Raw genomic sequence first — 22,127 nt, 5'->3', positions numbered from 1 at the left:
ATGACTTGAGAATGTCCCTTTCAGGCTCTGTGGGTGTGGCTGTTTAAGCTCCCTCAGACTGCATCATCCCCACTGTTCATACTACAATGGGGGAAGGCACAGTCTGAATCTCTCTTAGAAGATTGCAGTTTATAGCACAGGCAGTCTATTGTATAGGAAGTTGCCAGTGTCATCAGGTAATTAAGCATCTTCTACACAGACAAGAACAAGCTGTGGAAATGATACATAAATCCAGTTTAAACATAATATTTATTAAAAGAAAAATCATCACTTAACATTTTCTTTTGGAACTCCTGTAAAACTTCTATGAACGTTTTATACATCATCAGAAAAGATAACTCAACTTTAAAAATACACAGAATACTTGGAATAACATCCCAATGCCTAAATAAACATTTCCTGCCAAGGTACCTGGCCTTGAGGGGTCAGGAAGAACTGGGCCAGACTGTCCCTGTTGTTGGTGGCCGTGGCGGTGCCCGCAGGAGGCTGGCAATAGACGCCCGCCATGTCATGTTTCAGGAGATGCTCTGACTGGTAGCCCTCTGCATCTCTCACGTAGTTGTGGAGCACGCAAGATGCTTTGACCACATCTGTGGCGTTAACCGGTGAGAGGCGCATGACACTGTGCAACACGTTCCATTTGTTTGCCAGCAACCCAATGGTGTTTTCCACCATTGATTGAGCACGGCTTAACCGGTGGTTAAACATTTTTTGAGCAGCACTAAGATCCTGCTCGGTGTAAGGCTGCATAATGTGGTCTGACAACCCAAACGCCTCACTGGCCACAAGGACACAGGGGTAACTAGGTGAGGAGGTTCCCGGCCATGGTCTGGGGTTTGGCAGATGGAGCCTATTAGCTCTCAACGATTGGTAGAAATGTGTATTCTGGAATACAAAAGAGTCAGTTGGGCTTCCAAACGACCCAACCTCTACATAAGTAAATCTGAAATCCGCATCCACCAGGGCAAGCAAAACAAGGGAGAATATATCATCACCGTAGTCACTTCCGCCAGACCTGACAAGCCTTATCTCCTTCACACCAAGTGCTCCGAAGCAATTCGGAAAATTCACCCTCTCTGAAAACATCGCCAGAATTTCTTCCCACTTTGCTTGGTTCGGTACAGCCATGTACCGTGGTTGTAGAACGCGCCACAGCACTTCGCAGGTGTGCTTGACAATTCCTGAGACTGTGGATGTTCCCAGTCGGAATTGTACACTTAGAGAGGAGTACGAATGTCCCGTTGCCAGAAATCTGAAAAAAAAAAGAAGAAAAAGTAGATATACTTTGCAGCAGGAGGGAGGAAGCTTGGCGGTATTATGTGAATTATAGTTATACAAGAGTTGGAAATGGGTGACCTTTGCTGCAGACATAAGGGAATACTTCAGCTTCCTTGACCTTGCTTTGAGGGAACATAAAAGTTGAGTCCAAGAGCCCTATATGGTGTAGTATGTACCGATAATAAGTTACTGTTTCAAGTTAGCGTAATACGTACAAACATGGGTTAACTCAAAGACAACTACTGTGAATGCAGGTGGGTAGAATAAACCGGACCGACACCACTTGGTTTAAGAAGTCGCTCTTTTTAGTGTGTAAAAACAAAGGGGAAGCACCCCTAAACTAAAGGTAATATAATAGTAGATGAAGGGTAATATAATAGTAGGTGAAACAGAGGTGCCAATAAGATTTAAAAAAAAAAAAAATTAAAAAGGAAGGTAGTGGTGGACTTACCTCAGCAGAAGACACAAGTGGTCAATTTCCAAAACAACTTTACTAAGTAGAAAAATTCCACATGCAATGCATTTCGCAGGTCACACCTGCTTCATCAGGCAAACATAAATTAGTATCTGTTACCAAAACACTGAGTTTGGCGCCAAACTCATCCTCCCCACAACAATGGAAAAGCAATCAGGGGGGGGGGGGGGGGGACAGATGTTGTGGTAGGTGGAGCAGTCCACGAAATAACGGGCGTGCCTCTGAAAAGCCAATTACAAGGTGGTCACCAGTTTGTCATGCGTTATAGACAAAATCACCTACTAAGACTACATCACAGCTTCCTAAACTCATGTATACCTTACTGATAAGAGCACTCTAACATGCCAGGAAGACAATAGCCAGGGGCGAATCTACATCTCAGGAACCTACTGGCACGGATCTTTTGGTAGAGCTAAACGGTCTATCGTTTGTAGACCGAATCGCTATTTAGGACAAGACTGTGCTTTTTTAACCTCCTCCTCTCTGCAGTGGTGTCCCCCCCCCCCTCCTCTCACTCTCTCCCTCCCTCCCTCCGCAGCGATCATGGACGGCTGGTGCTGTTACTCTCGCCCGCACAGATCGCACCACCAGCTCGTCTCCTCTGTCTACGGTACCGGTGCGCCCGGGGGGGGGGGGGCTGGGGGGAAGCCGCTGCAGGGAGGGGGTTCCTGTACTGCGGCACCTATGGCTGGCTAACCTATACTGTGGCGCCTATAGCTGGCTAACCTGTACTGTGGCACCTATAGCTGGCTAACCTGTACTGTGGCACCTATAGCTGGCTAACCTATACTGTGGCACCTATGGCTGGCTAACCTGTACTGGAGCACCTATAGCTAGCTAACCTTTACTAGGGCACCTATAGTTAGCTAAACTATACTGGGGGCACCTAAACTTTGCTACCTATACTGGGGGCACTCATACTCACCATCAGTGTGTTGATCAATCATGTATCAAAAATCGTGGATCGAATCAAAATCGCAATTTCTGACAGAAAAATGGCAATTCAAACTTTTCCTAAAATTGTTCAGTCCTACATTTTGGTACCCTAGACTCTGCCCTGTACTGAATCCACAAATCCCGATGAGTGCAGGTTTGCCCGCTGACCCACACCACAAGTATGTCAGCTGCCCCTGTTCTCCTGCTGGCTAGGCCATCAATTCTTCACCAAACAAAGAGCAATGCATAAAGGGTGAGGGTACCTAAGTGTAAGCAGCAGTCTCTGCTCTGGGCATATTGCCTGTCTCATACGGGTGTCAGTCCTCCGCAGGTACGCTCTCACCATATCCAACAAAGCATTAAACCTGAAAAACATGAAAAAACAGGAATCTTGAAGTCAGGGACGTTTCACAAACATGCTCTGTAGCGGTGCATGAATTTTAGGCCTCCATCACACAACACTGTGCATCGAGGTAACACACACAGTTGTGCAAACAAGAAGGATCCGCACAACCAGGCAAGGTAGGTGAAAAAAGCTGGTATTTTTATTGAAGACTCCACATGACAGCAGGGCCGGATTTCTGGGAAGGCCAGAAGGCCACGGCCTAGGGAGATAAAATAAGATAATAACGGCGGCATGACTTGGAGAGAGAAGAGGTCATATGTCAAAGTAAATCATCTCTTCTGGTCCTGCAGCCAGCCAGTGCCCTGCTCTGCACTAATAGCTGAATTCCAGTGTTCCCCAATCCCTGCTTCTCTCTCTCACATTTCCTGGTGTGGTATAACAATCAGGATCAATCATAACTGTCACCTGGTAATCCATTCCTCTTATATGGACATTCAGATGATGTGAGAAATACCAGAGATTTAAAATTACAAAGCAGAAAGAACTAAGCTCAGCTGAGTTTTAATGCAGGCATTCACAAATATCAGTGAGCTCTGCTAGTTCCTTTACCTCTTTTACAGCTTTGACACTGACCCCAGCAGTTATTACTTTATCTAACCCTAATTTATGACTTTCTCTTTTTTTTCCCTAGCTAGCAGTGATCTCGTCTGCTTAAGTTAACTCTTTCCTGGCTCATTTTCTGTCCTTCATCTCCTACCATCTATGAGAACTGCAGGGATAAAAATGCTGTTTGCTTTCCTTTCATTGCTACACTGTTACTGTCACCTGAGCGGTTACTACCTCTATGCTAGTGTGTATGGTTTGGCATCCTTCTACTTTCCTGTAGCAGTAGAGCATTGTACCATCTTAGCCATCAGCGAAAGCAGAGGGTTTTGAATCAGGATGATACCATTTATTGGCTTAAAAGAAAAAGAGTAAGCTTTCTGCTAATAAGCCTTCTTCAGACTTTGTTCCTGTATACTGTCAATATGTTAGAGCACACCACCATATGTACATTCATCATTCAAAGGAGATGCATAGATTTTTCAGCAAATATAAATAAATGTCATCCAGATGCTTTAAAGTGGAGCGGAACTCTTGCACAGGACAGAAGGAAAACTGAGAAATGTACCATGTATGTATTTAGAGAGCCTGTCTAATTCCCCCTCCTCTGTGTCTAATCACAAGTTGTAATTTATCTCCACACTGGGCTTGATTCACAAAAGGGTGCTAAGTGTTAGCACGCCAGTGAAAAGCCACTTTGCATGTGCTAACATGCTTTGCATGTGCTAAGTAGTTAGCACATGCAAACTACTTAGCACCGTAGTTAGCACATGTAAGCTACAGTGTTTATTCAACAAAGAAAAGGAACATATGACAGAATATGCAGTGTAGCAGTGCGCCTCCTAACTTTTCCAACAGTAGCTTCAGCATCAATTATCACTGTGGAAGAGGAGAGGTATTGTTAACAATAATATAATGATCGTCACATAATATATAGAGCTCAGATTGAATTTAAATTTCCAAATATTCTATCTTTTACAAGATCATAATTAGCAAGACCAGGGGTATCTAACCATGGAGCTTAGCACCCTAGTTAGCACGGTGCTAAGTAGTAGTTTGCATGTGCTAACTACGGTGCTAAGTAGTTTGTATGTGCTAACTACTTAGTACCCTAGTTAGTACGCCCAAAGCCTTTAGGCGTGCTAACTGGGTTAGCACTGTTTACTGAATCGAGCCCACTGTGTCACCTGACTGCCACAACATCTAAGCTCATTTGAAAGCAAAGTATGTTAAAAATATGTCTGCTTCCATAAAAGCAGGAAGTAGACACACTGCAGATTTATTGCAGGATTTGTATCAGCTGTAACAAAGAAATGTTTTTATTTAAAGGTTATGTTGTTGCTTATCTTGTAGAGCAGAGAGGAAGTTCTGAGTTCAGGTCCACTCTAATTACAACAGAACATCCAAAGTGGGTCCTGACAGGATGTTTGCTACTTACCTGTTCTCTGTTTTGGATGGGCTTCTCTCCATTGCACTGCTCTGCCACCTGTTTGTGGCTCCGACTGCAGCCAGTCTCACAGAGGACAAAGAAGCAGCGCATGCTCTGGCCACTTGCGCTCCCTGTAATTTCTCGCTCCTGCCCATGGCCGGTACAGTGTTATGCATTCTTGACAAGTACCAGTCATACATCAGCGCCATTTTTCAAGTATGCATGCCCAGAACACTATCCGCTGCTGTGCACATTCGGGCAGGTGCACAAATTACAGGAATTATTTGTTGAATGGGAAAGGTAAATATTGCACAGCCTGACAAATTGTCGGCTGTACTTTCTGTGGGCCAGAGTGAGTGAGACCACCGTGGGGGGGGGGAAGCCTTGACAGGATCCAGAGGCTTCCCCCTCTAGAGGTGAGTACCCCCGAGGGGTGGTTTTTTTGTACAGTCTCTTTAAATACCAATATGTTACTCTTGGGATTACTGGGCGCACTGGCGCACGGTGGGGGGTGTTCCGGGTGTCTGGAACACCCCCCTGCACCAAGACCGGAAGTGGGGTGTGTGCGGCGAGTGTCTCATGAGCAGGCCTTATGCTGCGGAGGGCCTCACTTGCTGCTGGCGGGTGGCGGCGGGCGTACGGGCCTCACGCTGGGGAGTGAGAGAAGACTTCCACTTACAGTGCCTGGATCCTGCGCAGCCTCTATGTACTTCCTGTCCCGGCCGGCGTCTGTCGCCATGGTAACAGCGCCCCCTGTGATGACGTACCGCATGTCATCACAGGGGGAGCTCTTACCGATGCGACGCGCGCCGGGAGAGGCTGAAGATAGAAGCTGCGTGCAGGATGAAGACAGGTAAGTGGAAACTCCTCTCTCCCCGCAGCTCTCCCCGCTCCCCCCCGCCTAACTAACTTATACTGGGGCATATACCTATCTAATCTATACTGGGGGACATATACCTATCTAACTTATACTGGGGGACATATACTGTACCTATCCAATCTATACTGGGGACATATACCTATCTAACTTATACTGGGGGACATATACCTATCTAATCTATACTGGGGGACATATACCTATCTAATCTATACTGGGGGACATATACCTATCTAATCTATACTGGGGGACATATACCTATCCAATCTATACTGGGGACATATACCTATCCAATCTATACTGGGGACATATACCTATCCAATCTATACTGGGGACATATACCTATCTAACCTATACTGGGGGACATATACCTATCTAACCTATACTGAGGGCATATACCTATCTAACCTATACTGGGGACATATACCTATCTAACCTATACTGGGGCACCTACCTATCTAACCTATACTGGGGCACCTACCTATCTAATCTATACTGGAGGCATAGACCTATCTAATCTATACTGGAGGCATATACCTATCTAACCTATACTGGGGGACATATACCTATCTAACCTATACTGGGGGACATATACCTATCTAACCTATACTGGGGGACATATACCTATCTAACCTATACTGGGGGACATATACCTATCTAACCTATACTGGGGGACATATACCTATCTAACCTATACTGGGGGACATATACCTATCTAACCTATACTGGGGGACATATACCTATCTAACCTATACTGGGGGACATATACCTATCTAACCTATACTGGGGGACATATACCTATCTAACCTATACTGGGGGACATATACCTATCTAACCTATACTGGGGGACATATACCTATCTAACCTATACTGGGGGACATATACCTATCTAACCTATACTAGGGGCATATACCCAGAGCCGGGACGAGGTCCTTCAGCACCCAAGGCTGAGACACCAAAGTGCGCCCCCCATCCCTCACACCCCAGCCATCACACACTGATTGCTATTAGACTAATAGGTGCCCCAGGGCCCCCAACCTCCCCAACACCTTAATCTCTAGTTATCTGGTTTGCAGTCACTGTCATGTATCCTTTTTATTATTTCTCTCTGCTTCAAACACAATTGGGAATGACAGCTGAATGAATTGTGTGCCCCCTTCTACACTGCGCCCTAAGGCTGGAGCCCTGCTTATACCTATCTAATCTATACTGCGGACATATACCTATCTAACCTATACTGGGGGCAACTATATGGGCTACCTATACTGGGGGGGGGGGGGGGAATCTATAGCTGGCTACCTATACTGCGGGCACCTATACCTGTCTCCACGTTGGGGGCGCATTTTACGCCCCCACCCTGGGTGCAATTTAGCCTAGAAACTGCTAGTATTTGGCTCCACCCACACCATGTTTTGGCCACGCCCACACGCGGCTTTCAGGAATCCCCCCCTTTGGAAATCCTGGATTTGCCCTGTAGTGTGCAATAGGCCTCACCCGCCGCTCTGTAGCAGTATGTGCAGACCTCTGTGTCCCTCCTGGTGTATGCACAGCTCTGCTTGGTTCTTATGTTTAATGGTCCATGCCGCCGGGACGTCTATGTAGCTAAAGTCAATTGCAGTCTCATCGTTATGACGCCATCTAGCGGCCCCTTTCATCACTTGTCCTTGTGGCGATCATAGCGATTAGACTGCAGCTGACTTCAGAGTCCCAGCGGCACGGATGGCTCCGGCACTTTATGGACCTGAGCCGTCCTTCCCCTGTTGTGTACTGTGATTGGCTCACAGTAATCACGGGGTCCGATGACCATCAAATTGTCTTCTGACTGAGATGCGGAGGCTCTGCTGCCTGTCTCAGTGACAGCGATGCAAGCGGCGAGGATGGCGTGACTGCGAGACGGTAAATAGCTGGAACATGCGTCCTGTCAGAGCCGCACGGCCACCAGCAGCACGCAGAGATGAGCTCCAGATAAAATCCGCATGAGTTTCATTCGGATTTCATCCTCTAATTACTGCACCTGAGCGGGTGTGTGCGGGGGGGAGGGGGGTGTTAAATTTACCCAGCAGCCTTCTTCTTTAACCCATCCCACGGCATGTCCCACACTGCGTTCCAAGCCACGTCACGCGACTACTACGCTTCCTCCTTCAACCTGGAAGGAGGAAATGTTTGTAGTGACGTGGCCACCGCTTGGAACGCAGCGAGGGATGGGTTAAAGAGGAAGGCTGCTGGGTAAGTTTAACCCCCCGCACACATCCGCTCAGGCGCAGTAATTAGACGATGAAATCCGAATGAGACTCATTCATACACATGAAACAAGCTCTCGGCTAATCCAGTCAGACTTCAGTCAGAAACATCTGATCTGCATGCTTGTTTTGGCTAAACGTATTGAGCCTGGTACACACATTCCATTATGATTTGCCAATCACTGACCGATTTTACCACCTCCATGTAGTATGAGCAGTGATGCTTGCGAACTTTCACCAGTCATTTTTGTGCATCGAAAATACTATTTTTGAGAAAATGTTTGCGAAAATAGCTTGTATTGTCACGTTTTGCAAAAACTCTTTATTTTACCATGAAAAATTATATTTTTACACTGAAAATTTTTACAGCGAAAATGCAAAAAAAAAATATGATTTTTACCACGAATATTTGTAAAACCATGAAAAACAACAAAACTTTTTTTTCTTTTCAAAACTTTATTTTCGATGGCATCTTTGAAAATGATTGTGAAAAGAATATTGTCATTACTCCTCATCACTAAGTATGAGAGTCAGCAGATAGTGAATACCATTAGCAGATTGTTTAGTTGTGTAATCCCTCATATGCCTCCCCGGCGCTCATCTGTGCGCTACGATTCTGTGTAAAGCACTTTTGCAGAGCGATTTCTTTGTTCACTAAGTGAACTCTTTGACCCGGAAACAATACAATGTATTTATTCTTAAAAGCGCAAACGCAATTGCCGCATACAGCGATTTTTTTTTAGCGTTTTGCGCTTTTCTTATACCTTCCATTGCAGCAAAATCACCCCGAAAATGGTACAGGCAGTGCTTTGGTCAGCGGAAAGCTGATGCAATGTGCTGATATGAACTGTCACATAAGGAATCGTTGCACAAGCGCTTTTAAGGAGACTTTAAAAATCGCCGGCGCTGAAAAAACTGCAAAAATGCCCTAGGTGTGAACAAGCGCTGATTGGACAATAATCAGTTGGACAATAATAATTGAAAGTGTGTACTGGGCTTTAAAGTGCACCTGAGCCAAAGCTTGGGTACAAAATCAGATACTTGCCTTTGAGAGAAGGAAGCCTCAGGATCCTATTAAGGCTTCCCTCGCTACTCCGTGGTGCCCCGTTGCTGAGCGCAGCCCCCAGGAGATAAGTGACAATGCATTGTTGCTAATCGCATCGGGTCTGCTCCTATTCCTGGGCCATGTGCGCGCAATAGCCCACTAAGCCCTTCCGTGCATGCGCAGGAGCACAAACTTGTAGCCTCCATGCTACTGTGCATACGTAGGGGGGCCACGCTCAGCAATGGGGGGCTTGTTACAAGCAAGGGAAGCCTCATTAGGATCCTGAGGCTTCCCTCTTTATCAGTAAGCAGATATAAAGGGAACCTGATAGGAGAGAAGGATATGGCGGCTGACATGTTTATTTCCTTTTAACTACTTTAGGACCTTCGTGATTGAAATCTACGCCCTGTGAGCCGGTCAGGAGCCGATTTCATTGGCTCCTGACCCTGTCTATCAACGTAAGCAGCTCCCATTGGCTTACATTGATAGGCAGGGTCAGGAGCCAATGAAAGCAGCTCCTGACTGGCTCACAGTAACTCTGCCATCATAGAGACGGCAGAGTGGGTAAACCAGCTTCCCGAGGTGCGGCCTTGACTGTTACTGCGGCGATTCGTCATTATTTGTCGGTGCTCCGCCATTTTTGGTACAAGCAGTCTCTGGTCCTTAGAGTGGCAGAGACCGCTGGTTAAATAATGCACATTGCCTGGTTGTCCTGCTGAACCTCTGCCTCTAATAAAAGGGAACCTTAACAGACTGATATGGATGTTTCCTTTTAAACAATACCAGTTGCCTGGCAATCCTGCTGATCTCTTTGGCTGAAGTAGTGGCTGAATCACACACCTGAAACAAGCATGCAGCTAATCCAGTCTGATGTCAGTCAGAGCACCTGATCTGCATGCTTGTTGAGCTCGCCGCCACTGTCCCGGTCTCGGTATTCAGGCCGACCGCTGCGCAGTTCGCAGCAGCCCATGTGGCCATGATTGACAGTGGCGCTTTGCACAGCCGCAGTAAGGCCGACCCCGCGATCGGCCTGAATACCGAGCACTGAGACTGGGACAGTGGCCGGGAGTGGAGCGGTCAGCGTGGGACAGTCAGCTGCAAGGGGCTGGAGAAAGCCCCAGGTGAGTAAAGCTAATTTTGGCTATTTTCCCTTTAAGGTGAAATTGGGCCCTAGGCAAGATAGCAGTTTTTGCCCACCACTTATGGCTGGCTTTTTTAGTTACATTTGATGAGGGGCTAGCATCCACCAGGCACTGGGCCCTTAGACGTTCTTCAGGCCCTAGGCAACTGCCTAGGTGTGCCTTGTGGATGAGTTGGCTTTGGTCCGCCTCCATAGGTCTCTTACCTCAGGTTCCATTTAGCAAAACAATATTAAATACAGACAAGAGCTAAAAAACGGAAATCTTACACTGGAATGGTCATGCGGCAGTAATCAAAAAACTGCTCAGGGTTTTGTAGTAACTCTGGATAAAGGGTTGCAAAATGGCCTCGCTCCCGTCTCTGCATCAGCCTGGGGTGCACCCAGTAACGCCGCTCCGCCCTCTGACGCCTTTCCAACATCAGCAGCAACAAGAGGGCGAGTGCGAGCAAGACACGCTGCGCCATGTCCGCAAACACCAAAACCCCCCTCACAGACAGCCACGGCACTCCAGCAAACACCAAAACCCCCCTCACAGACAGCCAGGGCACTCCAGCAATCACCAAAACCCCCCTCACAGACAGCCACGGCACTCCAGCAAACACCAAAACCCCCCTCACAGATAGCCAGGGCACTCCAGCAATCACCAAAACCCCCCTCACAGACAGCCAGGGCACTCCAGCAATCACCAAAACCCCCCTCACAGACAGCCAGGGCACTCCAGCAATCACCAAAACCCCCCTCACAGACAGCCAGGGCACTCCAGCAATCACCAAAACCCCCCTCACAGACAGCCAGGGCACTCCAGCAATCACCAAAACCCCCCTCACAGACAGCCAGGGCACTCCAGCAATCACCAAAACCCCCCTCACAGACAGCCAGGGCACTCCAGCAATCACCAAAACCCCCCTCACAGACAGCCAGGGCACTCCAGCAATCACCAAAACCCCCCTCACAGACAGCCAGGGCACTCCAGCAATCTCCAAAGCCCCCCTCACAGACAGCCAGGGCACTCCAGCAATCTCCAAAACCCCCCTCACAGACAGCCAGAACACTGGCACTCCACACAGAACAACTCAGAACAGGAAGTGCAGGCCACACCCATAGGAAGTGTTCATATGCTAATGAGAGTGGAACTAAATTCAGTCTGACAATGAAGTGCACAAGTTGCTCCCAGCCATCAGAAGGTTACCTCCTGAAAAGTTGGCCTCTTTGTACTAATGATTTCTGTGTCACCTGTCCTTGCAGGCAGGTCATTAGCTACTTCAGGGGTGTTGCTAAGGTCCCAGAAGATCCAGGGCCTCAAGCAGGGAACACACTTGACTGTTTTCGTACATCAGCTGCTGTGAAAAAATGTGCGCGTTTTCCTGCATAGAAACACACTAGGTGTGCAGAAAAAGTATGCAGGAAAACGCGCGCAGAAAACTTAAAGACAAGTGTGTTCCCTGCCTCAAAGATAACCTGAGCTGTGCACTTAGCCATGCTGCACTGAAAAAGTAGGTATGGTCAGGGGAATAGGCGGGGTCAGTCTATGCAGTCACAGTTGTTCCATAGCTCTCAACTGTTCCTTTTCCAGAGGGGCAGCCCCTCTCTGGGAACTAAATCCTTCTGCCCCTCTTTCTTCCTCATGTGTCCCTCTCTCTGGACTAAATTCACAGATCTTTTTAAATGACTAATGCAGCATAACAGTAAGCAGTTAAAATCCGACAGGTTTTGGACTAGTCCATCTCCTCATGTGAGATTCTCAGGGTTTTTTTGTTTTCAAAAGCATTTCCTGAACAGTAGTTTAACTGCCAAAAAAGTAAACCACCTCCTTCAGAACTTATGATGATAGAGAGGACCAGTGTGGTCTGAATTTTAAAGCTTTGTCTTTTGCTTCTGTATTTTTTCTGCTGTCAGTGACTAGGGATGTGGTGGGGGCGTGATAAGAGGGTGTGTCTTATAGTGTCCCTCTTTCTTATTTCAAAAAGTTGGGAGGCATGTTGTTCTACACCTTCTGTTACCAAATATAGTAAAATTACTTAGTATGCATTCTTTGCCAAAAACCAATGCTATATGCAGACAAATTGCAAGGACATGCAAGCTTCATGCAAAAATACCACTAACAGGTAGAATATGAGGGGAATGCAGTTCGCAAATTCCACATACCAACAACAGTCAGAAAGCAATTGCAGGCTTATATTAGCTGTGATTGGCAGATAATAGACCATTTTCCTACTCCCACTTTCCCCATAGTGCAAAGAATCATTCATGTCTTATTACCCCTAAATAGTGAGATGCAGATAAACCTCCTCCCTGTAATATCAGACTGATTTCCCACAGTGTCCCTCTTTAAAGTGTACCTGTGTGAGATTATAAAAGGCAGGGGCGTTGTAGAATCCTGAAAGATGCCGGGCACCTCGGCATACTGTGTGAAAAAAATGGGCGTGGCTTTACACCAGAATATGGGTGTGGTCAGGGGCGGACTGACCATTTGGGCACTCGGGCATGGACTGAGGGTCCGTGGTCAGTGGGGTGGCCCGCTCTGGGGTGGCAGCACAGTGAAGGGGGAGCAGCGGACACAGCGGTGGGGAGGGGGGCCGTCTTCCCCCTACCCTCAGTTTAGGGCTCCCCCTTCCGCGCTCCCACACCTATGGACCTGACTACCTATACTGGGAACACCTATAGCCCTGGCTACCTATACTGAGGACACCTATAGACCTGGCTACCTATTCTGGGCACACCTATAGACCTGGTTACTTCCACTGGGGATACCTATAGACTAGGCTGACCAGATGTCGTCTTTTACCCTGGACAGGTCCTCCCAGGTTTTTGAAATGTCTCCGGTGAAGAGAGACGAACACAGAGCGAGCCAGAAGAGCCGATTGAAGAGACAGAGAGCCGAAGAGGAGCCGAGCGGCCAAGACTCAGTCCAGTGTTTTCCCCAGAGCCTATCAGCTGGGCAGTAGTTTTGTCCGGATCATGAATCATCCGGATCATTTGTTCATTGTAATGATCCGGATGATTCGACTCACAAAAAAGATCCGAATCGTTAATGATCCGGACAACACTACTGCCCAGCTGATAGGCTCTGGGGAAAACACTGGACTGAGTCTTGGATGCTCGGCTTGTGTTCAGCTCTCTGTCTCTTCAATCGGCTCTTCTGGCTCGCTCTGTGAGGCAGGAAGGACCTCTCCGGGGAAAAATGACATCTGGTCAGCCTACTATAGCTATACTGGGGACACCTATAGACCTGGCTACCTATACTGAGGACACCTATAGATCTGGTTACTTCCACTGGGGATATCTATAGACCAGGGGACTGGGGACACCCACACCTATAGACCTGGCTACCTATACTGGGAACACCTATAGATTTGGTTACTTCCACTGGGGATACCTAAAGACCTGGTTACCTATAAAGGGGGTCACCTATTTTGGAGAAACTGCTGCCAGATTAACTGTATTTTTGGGGAACTGCTGCTGCCAGATTAAGTGTATTTTGGGGAACAGCTGCCAGATTATGTGTATGTTGGGAAACGCGGTTCGGAACTGCTGCCAGATTGTGTATGTTGGGGGAGCCGCTGCTTCCAGATTATGTGTGTTTTGGAGGGAACCACTGCTGCCAAATCACATGTATTTTGAGTGATATGTGTATTTTGGGTGATCCGCTGCCAAATTATGTGTATGTTGGGGGAACTGCTGCCAAATTATGTGTATGTTGGGGGAACCGCTGCTGATTACGACTATTTTGGGGGAACCACTGCCATACTATCTGTATTTTGGAGGAACCTCTGCCAGATTACGTGTATTTTTGGTGAAATTCTGTCAGATCACATGTATTTTTTGGGGAAACACTATGGCATAGCTCAAACTTCCCCAGCAGACCTTTTGCACCACTGCTAAGGTCATGTTTATTTGGCTTCACCCATTCTGTTGCGTGACCACGCTTATTTTTTGACGCAGGGTTTTTTATCAGTAAAAAATATCCTTCATCAGTGAAAAAATAACGTGAAAGATTGGCAACACTGGTACAGGGCCCCATAATCTCCTATTACCCGGGTGCCCCATGAATTGTCAGTCTGGCCTTGGGTGTGGTCATGGGTGAAGCCAAATGTACATGAACTTAGCAGTGGTGTAAGTAGGCCTGCCTAACAAAAATTGGATGAAGCCATCTTTTAGTACAAAAATAATGTCCCCTAATCATAACTAAACACAGTTAACTGGCTTGCCTGCTGTGCTAACTGACCTGTCCTTCTCCTGGGGCTATCTGGTACATAGCCCCCCCCCCACCTAAGATAGCTAATTTTGGCACAGAGTTGTGCCAATGGTTCGGGTGCCGCCATAGGCCGCAATGTGAATTATGGCTATAGCAGTGATGGTACTTATCCGTTAGCCGGGCGCATCCGGCAGGTGGCGCTAATTACTATTCCCCCTCCAGGCCGACATGGATAGTAGGGAAAGATGTAACTCTGGTGGAGTTTTGTCGCCACCTAGAGGATGCGCCCGGCTAACGGATAAGTACCGCAGTGATTAATTTGGGCGAAGCTAAAATTACAAAAAAAAATTCGGTAATTCGGCCGCCGGTAATAGCCGATGCTCAAAATACATACCCCCCCCTCCAAGTTACTAAAACTCAGTGAGGGTATAGCATTAACGCCACCCAGGACTTTCAGTGAGTGAAATTTGGCAGCGCCTATTTTTAATGCAGGCCCCCCCCCCCCCCCCCCCACACACACACAGTATCTCCTGGTGAATATTTGGGGGGGGGGGCACTAGGCTACCAGGCCTCAAATACCGCTAATGGCAAAACACGCAATGGTCATTCTGTTCAGTGGCCCACTTGTGAATCGCACGTTGTTGACATTCCGCCTTTTGCTGTTTCCCGTACACGATGTCCGCATTCTCTATTCTCGGGCTATGAGCACACCTGACATAGCGTGCTGCTGCACCACTCCTGGGGGTCCTGCGTTATGCATTTGTGTTTTCCTGCACAGGATTTTCCAAGTTCATTTGCAATTTTTTTTCAGATGTGACAAAATACGTTAGAATCAGGGCCAGCAGGGTCATTCTGGAAAAAGTACAAAAGCTGTCGGATTTAAAATTTTAGTGAAAAACAGCGTGTGATCCTCCAGCAGGCCATTGACTACAATGTCCAGTGTGGCAATGTAGACCTAGTAGAATGGATGAAGCAGTGGCGTAGCTAGGGACTATGGGACCCCACAGCAACATATTCATGGGGGCCTTTAGATCTAGGCACTCTTGAGCGATGCCACCTGCCCCTACTGTATGGATATGAGTTGACTGGGCTATTTACATTCCCATGCAATATACACTGTGTATAGTCCAGGGGCGCTGAGACAAAGTCAGAGGGTAGTAAAGGAATAAAGTAAAGTTAATAGGGAACACATCAAGTTGCTATGGCTAGTTCTACGCCCATGAAGGAGGGTCCCTGGCTGCTGCACCACCATATGGGCAAAGGGGGCAATTGCCTTAGGGCCACGGTATCCATAAGGGCCCCCAAGTGTACGCCACCACCCTAAAGGCATGAGAAACAGGAAGTGCAGATCAGACTCTGTTAAGTTTCCCAGAGCTGCTCCATGCTCTATACACACGCTGCTGCTCCATGCTCTGTACACACGCTGCTGCTCCATGGTCTGTACACACACACACTTCTGCTCCATCCAAAGTCAACTGTAGCAGGGAAAGAAAGGGACAGTGCTGTGAGCTGCAGGATGCCTGCAGATATTCTGGTGTTTCAACTTCTGCTTGTCCCCAGGCACTGCACCGGCCCTGGTCTGAGGGGGGATTCTGGGCAGCTGTACCCCCCCGTTTGCCTATGAGGTGGAAAATCTGGCTATTAAACAAAGGTAGGGGGGTCGTTAGGGGCATCTGACTACTATACAGGGAAGAGGTGTCAGGAGGGCCCCCAGGTTACTTTTACATTGGGGCCCCATTGTAGCTAGGGTGGCCACTTGCAGAACCCCAAAAAGGAGGACATCACACCCTGAAAAGGAGAACATTGTACCGAGGACAGTGGTGCACAATAGTCCACACGGTGGAGGACCGGTCAACCACAAAATGCAATCTTATTGGCAGCATATTTCCCCACAAATGCAATGAGATTGGCAGCAGATTTCCCCACAAATGCAATCTTATTGGCATGGCAGCAGATTTCTCCACAAATGCAACGAGAATTGGCAACAGATTTCCTCACAAATGCAATGCAAATTGGCATCAGATTTTCCCACAAATGCAATCTTATTGGCATGGCAGCAGATTTCTCCACGAATGCAATGATAATTGGCAACAGATTTCCCCACAAATGCAATCTTATTGGCATGGCAGCAGATTTCTCCACAAATGCAATGATAATTGGCATCAGATTTCCCCACAAATGCAATCTTAATGGCAGGCTGGCAGGCAGCACAGCAATTCCCTCACCTGAGTCTCTCTCTGGCTGGGTCTGGGTGGAGGTCTGCTCTGTCTCTGGAGTGGAGGAGGATGTCGGTCGGTCGGTCGGTCGGCGGCACTCACACACTGCTGGGCGGCCTGGGCCTGGCTTTCTAGGGTCGGGTGACAGGTCGGGCGGGTGGCCACAGCACTCACACACTGAGCTGGGCTGGCTGCGTGCGTAAGCGCGTATTTATTGGCTGCGCCTGCGCATCAGCTCCTCCCCCCGCCAAGCGTCGTGACTGAGGTCAGGTGGGCTGGCTGCCTGTCTCCCGATTGGGCTGCGCAGACGTCTACGTGTGACGTCAGGCACAGCCGCACAAGCGGGTAGGGGGATGGCGGAAAGGAGGACATCTGGCTGCCCGTCCTTGCCTTGCGCCGGACGGTGGACCAGAGGTCCAAAAACCGGACTGTCCGGCGCAAATCCGGACGGATGGCAACCCTAATTGTAGCTAGAGCTGGCCCCCGGTTACAGATGCAACATCTGCATTCCATATTGCTACATTGCTGATTCAAAACTATTATGCTTCAGGAGAACTGGTGTTATAGCAAAAAATAGAAAGCATCAACTCTCTTGGTCATGGATTTTTCATATGCTGCTACCCCAATTAAAGTGTGGTGGGGTTGTGCCTCTTGCTGAAATGTTTTGAAGCTGTATAGTGCTCATTTCAGAGAACTGGAAAGTGAGAAGTACTCTTTACTCTAATCCTACTGTATCTTGCTTTTGTGTAGCATCACCCACGCCTTGATTTCCTTCTCACCCGCAGTGCAGCCATACAGCCAGCAGAGGGAGCTACTAGTAAAGTCAGCTACTCAGCTGAAGAAGATCAAAGTTACTGTCAGCGTTTGGAGTTTTGGAGCAGTTCACATCCTAGTGATCTTTTGTTCAAACAGAAGAAAGAAGAAGATTTCCCCTGCTACAGTGAGTCAAGGTAAGTCTCAGCTTTCCAAGTGTCAGCTCTGAAGGTCAGGTGACTGTGTGTCTGATGACAGAGGCTCGGAGGCTGGTGGTTGTGCAGCTCAGATGTGGACTTTTTGTCTCACTTGCATTTTTCACAGCCCATCAGCCAGGAGCAGCTGTTCTTGCTGGGACATTAGAGGGTCATTTAGCAATGCATACACAGCAGAATATGGAAAGTGCTAGATGTATTTTTTTACAGCAATGATAATGACATTCACAAGGCTATAAGACACTGTGCTGAATTGCAGAAGCCCAGTACCTGTCCCTTCTCTGCTGCTAATCTAGGTTTATCACCAGCCGAGGAGGTGTGAGGTCCTGCTGCCTCCTCATACAGCCCAGCTCTGTACCAGGTGAGTGTTTTTTTATGGGGGGGGGGGGGGGAGATGTGACATCCAGTGGCGTAGCTAAGGAGCTGTGGGCCCCGATGAAAGTTTTACATTGGGGCCCCCCCATGCACTCTATACATAACAATTGATACGGCGCACCAAAACCTGCCAATGGCAACCACAGTGTCAGAGGTGCAAGAAGGGGATGGGGAACAGTTTGTTAATGATTACCACTATTCAAAGTATCTATAGAAGTGATTATAAGCTCAGGACCCATAGCTAATACTGTAGTTGAGGAAGGGCACCTCTGGCCCCGATGCGGTCGCAACCTCTGTACCCCCTATTGCTACGTCCTTATTCCTGCTTTCAAGAGTTTATGAAGACCAATGATGAGCAGAAAAGGATTAAGATAAAATAGGCAAGATAGCACCTTTGCCCACCACTGATGGTCACTTGGCTTTTTTAGTAAGATTTAGTGAGGACTAGCATACACAAGGCCCCTACACTCTCTTCATGCCCTAGGCAACTGCTTAGAATTGCCTTGTGGATGAGTCGGTGATGTGCCGAGTTGTCCTACCTTGTTGAGTTTTACTACATGGTCTAACCAGGTGTCTAAATATGCAACTTTATCAGGTTATGCTACTGGTCTGCCTAACTTAGGCCTCTTTTCCATGAACTGTTGATAGGCAGTGAAATGCCTCTCAAACTCTCTCAACTGCTCATTGCTGATCATTGGTCTTCATAAACTCTTGAAAGCAGGAATAAGGACGTAGCAGTAGGGGGTACAGAGGTTGCGACCGCATTGGGGCTAGAGGTGCCCTTCCTCAACTACAGTATTAGCTATGGGTCCTGAGCTTATAATCACTTCGATAGATACTTTGAATAGTAGTAATCATTAACAAAGTGTTCCCCATCCCCTTCTTGCACCTGACACTGTAGTTGCCATTTGGTAACTGCTTCTTGCTGCATAACTGCTTACTTCTACCTGGTAACTGCTTGCTGAGCACACAGCTCAACAGTCTGTGGAAAGGAGGCCTTACTCACCCTTCTCCACTCCTAACCCTCCCCTCTCTCCTATCCTAACACTAACCCTACCATCTGTACTCCTAACGCTAACCTCCCTTCTCTATTCCTAACACTAACCTACAACCTCTCCTAACCTTCCTTTTAACCTGCTCCTATGGGATGCTTAGTAGTAGTAGTTAGTATCGACAAGCCGGCGGAGGGATATCAGCAGAATGAGCTCACCTGCTGGTGCACATGCCCAGATCAGATTTCAGCATGCCTGGATAGAAAGCATAAATCGGCATTACACCGGCTCTGAGTGATGATGAGCAAAAGGTTCAGCAAATAGGCTAATTCCTGTCTGACAGGCACAAGAATTTCTTAGGGCAGAACTAGAAAGTCAAGGGAACCTCAACCTGGAAACTGTCATTTAACTGGCAGCTGATTTGATCAGTACATCTACCGGTTAATTGATCCTCAATTCCTGAATCTGCTATGCTTCCGGTTAATTTAGGCCTCTTTTCCATGGACTGTTGAGCTGTTTGCAGAGCCGGATTAAGGCTAAATGGGGCCCTAAGAAAAGTAACTGATTTGGGCCCCCCCATCATGTCGTAATAGAATCAGAAGATGCAGCTGCACAGCAACATGCCGCACACACTGGGGCAGCCGAGCTACTGGTTGCTATGGGCAATAGCCCGCTTTCCTCTGTGGGTGCACAATGCAGGGAATAGCAGCGGCAAAATGCAGAGTGAGAGATGAATGGCTGGGACATTTGCACTCAGGGGCTGGGGCACCCCTGTGAAGAGGGCGCCAGATGTCACAGCAGCAGCACTTTCCCCCTGCATCTCCAGCCTGGCAATAGCAGAAAGCTCTGGACACCGCCAAACCGGAAGCCTTCCCCAGACAGGATTACATAACCACCCCCACCACCGAACTGATTTCTTCCCAAACTAGACAGTCAGCATGCAGCCTCCATCCCAGTGAATACGACAGTCCAGCAGAGAAGGCAGCCGCAGCGGAGCGAGCGAGCGGGCGGGCGAATGACAGCACCAGATGACTCACATTCACCTATTGCGATCCAAGCAATAGAGGTCCCGTCATCCGGAGCCCATCTGTCTCCTCTAGAGTGCTGCCGCTCTGTTACTACTACTATTACTACTTCCTGTCTGATCTGAGAATCAGGAAGTTCAGAGCGAGCGGCTGCACTGTAGAAAAGACAAATGGGTTTCAGATGACGAGATCTCTATCGCTTTGATCATGGATAGGTGAGTGAGCGTTTGCCATCTGCTGCAGCTGTGGTTCTCTGTGGAAAGGGAGGGAGGAGTGGGCAGCAGTGTTAGAGACTTGCCAAATGTCTCCTGAATAGGTGCTGGCTTACTGAACAGGCAGAGCCGAGATTCGAACCCTGGTCTCCTGTGTCAAAGGCAGAGCCCTTAAAGGATACTACAACTGACATGTGGCATAATGAGATAGACATGGGTATGTACAGTGCCTAGCACACAAATAACTATGCTGTGTTCCTTTTTTCTTTCTCTGCCTGAAAGAGGTAAATATCAGGTATGTAAGTGGCCGACTCAGTCCTGACTCAGACAGGAAGTGACTACAGTGTGACCCTCACTGATAAGAATTTCCCCCTTTTTTATCTCTTTCTTGCTCTCAGAAGCCATTTTCTTCTAGGAAAGTGTTTTATAGTTGGAATTTCTTATCTGTGAAGGTCACACTGTAGTCACTTCCTGTCTGAGTCAGGACTGAGTCAGCCACTTACATACCTGATATTTACCTCTTTCAGGCAGAGAAAGAAAAAAAGGAACACAGCATAGTTATTTGTGTGCTAGGCACTGTACATACCCATGTCTATCTCATTATGCCACATGTCAGTTGTGGTATCCTTTAAAGGGACTCCGAGCAGTGCCTGTGGGTATGCCTTTAAGCACACCCACAACTAATTAATTACATCCTCACATCTACCAGCATCATGTTTGTAATTATATCCCCCTGGGTTCCTTATATTTCATTGCATTGTGCTGAATTGAGCTGCCGACTTTAGAGAAAAGTCGTCCTGTGTAAATACAATGTAACTATGGAAAGATGCATATAATTTTGAAGCTCTCTTTCTCCTCTTTCCAATGATAGATAAACTGCCACCCTACGCCTTTTAGTTTTTGCTATTTTCATAGCGATTTAGATCGCGAAAATATCGAAAACTAAAAGGCATAGGGGCGGCCGTTTATATATCATGGGAAAGAGGAGAAAGAGAGCTTTAAAATGATATGCATCTTTCCATAGTTACTGCACTGCTCAGAGTCCCTTTAACCATTATACCATCCAACCACCGCTGACAGGATGGCGAGGGATGGTTTATGCGCTGATGGGGCCCCTTTGACTCTGAATGGGGCCCCAAGCGACTGCTTTTGTTGCCTGGTTGGTAATCCGGACCTGGCTGTGTGCTCAGCAAACGGTTACCAGGCAGCAACAAGCAGTTACTAGGCAGCAGCGCGCAGTTGTGAGGGTGAGTCATTTCACTGCCTATCAACAGTCCGTGGAAAACAGGCCTAAGGCCCAGTGCACACCAAAACCGCTAGCAGATCCTCAAAACGCTAGAGGTTTTTGGAGCAGATTTCAGAGCGATTCTAGGCATGTTTACAGACGTTTTCTAAACATGCCTAGCGTTTTTGGGAGGATGGATCTTTGGATCTGCAGATGATTGTCTGATCTGCAGATGAATGTCTGTTAAACAAGGTGTGTATGAGATCTGCAGATATCATAGACTATGAATGCATTTTGCAGATACTGATCTTTTGCATGTGTACAGCATCTTTGTGTGCAGCATCTTGCAAAGATTTTTATCTGATGGGGAGTTCAGCTCAGTAGAATAGACTGTGTATGTTTGGCTCTTATACTACATGGAAGGGGGTAAAATTGGTCTGTGATCTTTCATTTTCCAAAGACTTTTATCTGATATGTGTACCCACCTTAAGCGATCTCCAATTCTTGTATCTCTTCAGCTGCTGGTTAATGGATCAGCAATTCCTGAAT

The 22,127-nt window shown here is 47.6% G+C and overlaps 2 protein-coding genes across 3 annotated transcripts in view; one reads left to right on the top strand and one right to left on the bottom strand.

Moving 5' to 3' along the window:
• Positions 1-251: 251 nt before the first annotated feature.
• Positions 252-11,425, bottom strand: LOC137522921 (uncharacterized). Its single transcript, XM_068243070.1, has 3 exons — positions 10,638-11,425; positions 2,953-3,054; positions 252-1,252 (listed from the first exon to the last, which is right to left on the bottom strand). The coding sequence occupies exons 1-3, from the start codon at positions 10,832-10,834 to the stop codon at positions 385-387; spliced, it is 1,167 nt and encodes a 388-aa protein (XP_068099171.1). The 5' UTR covers positions 10,835-11,425; the 3' UTR covers positions 252-384.
• A 6,208-nt stretch (positions 11,426-17,633) lies between these two features.
• The window catches only part of ATP1A3 (ATPase Na+/K+ transporting subunit alpha 3), a 281,983-nt gene continuing 277,489 nt past the window's right edge, over positions 17,634-22,127 (top strand). The window contains exon 1 of one of the 2 annotated variants that reach the window (XM_068241455.1): positions 17,634-17,731. The gene's annotated coding sequence lies outside the window, so the exon portion shown is untranslated. Of the gene's footprint in view, positions 17,732-18,020; positions 18,111-22,127 lie in introns of those variants that run through there. The other variant, XM_068241456.1, reaches the window with a different exon arrangement.

The sequence above is a fragment of the Hyperolius riggenbachi genome, chromosome 6 (assembly GCF_040937935.1).
Source record: "Hyperolius riggenbachi isolate aHypRig1 chromosome 6, aHypRig1.pri, whole genome shotgun sequence".
Lineage (NCBI taxonomy): Eukaryota > Metazoa > Chordata > Amphibia > Anura > Hyperoliidae > Hyperolius > Hyperolius riggenbachi.
The sequence above is the reverse complement of the archived record's forward strand: the minus strand, read 5'-3'. Positions and strand labels throughout refer to the sequence as shown.

Bases quoted from the DNA above. Each gene is read 5' to 3' on its own strand.
- LOC137522921 (XM_068243070.1), bottom strand. From the start codon at position 10,834: ATGGCGCAGCGTGTCTTGCTCGCACTCGCCCTCTTGTTGCTGCTGATG. The intron at 3,055-10,637 runs GTAAGATTTCCG...CATGTTTTTCAG, and splicing joins TGCCGCATGACCATTCCAGT to GTTTAATGCTTTGTTGGATA. The intron at 1,253-2,952 runs GTACCCTCACCC...TTTTTTTTTCAG, and splicing joins AGACTGCTGCTTACACTTAG to ATTTCTGGCAACGGGACATT.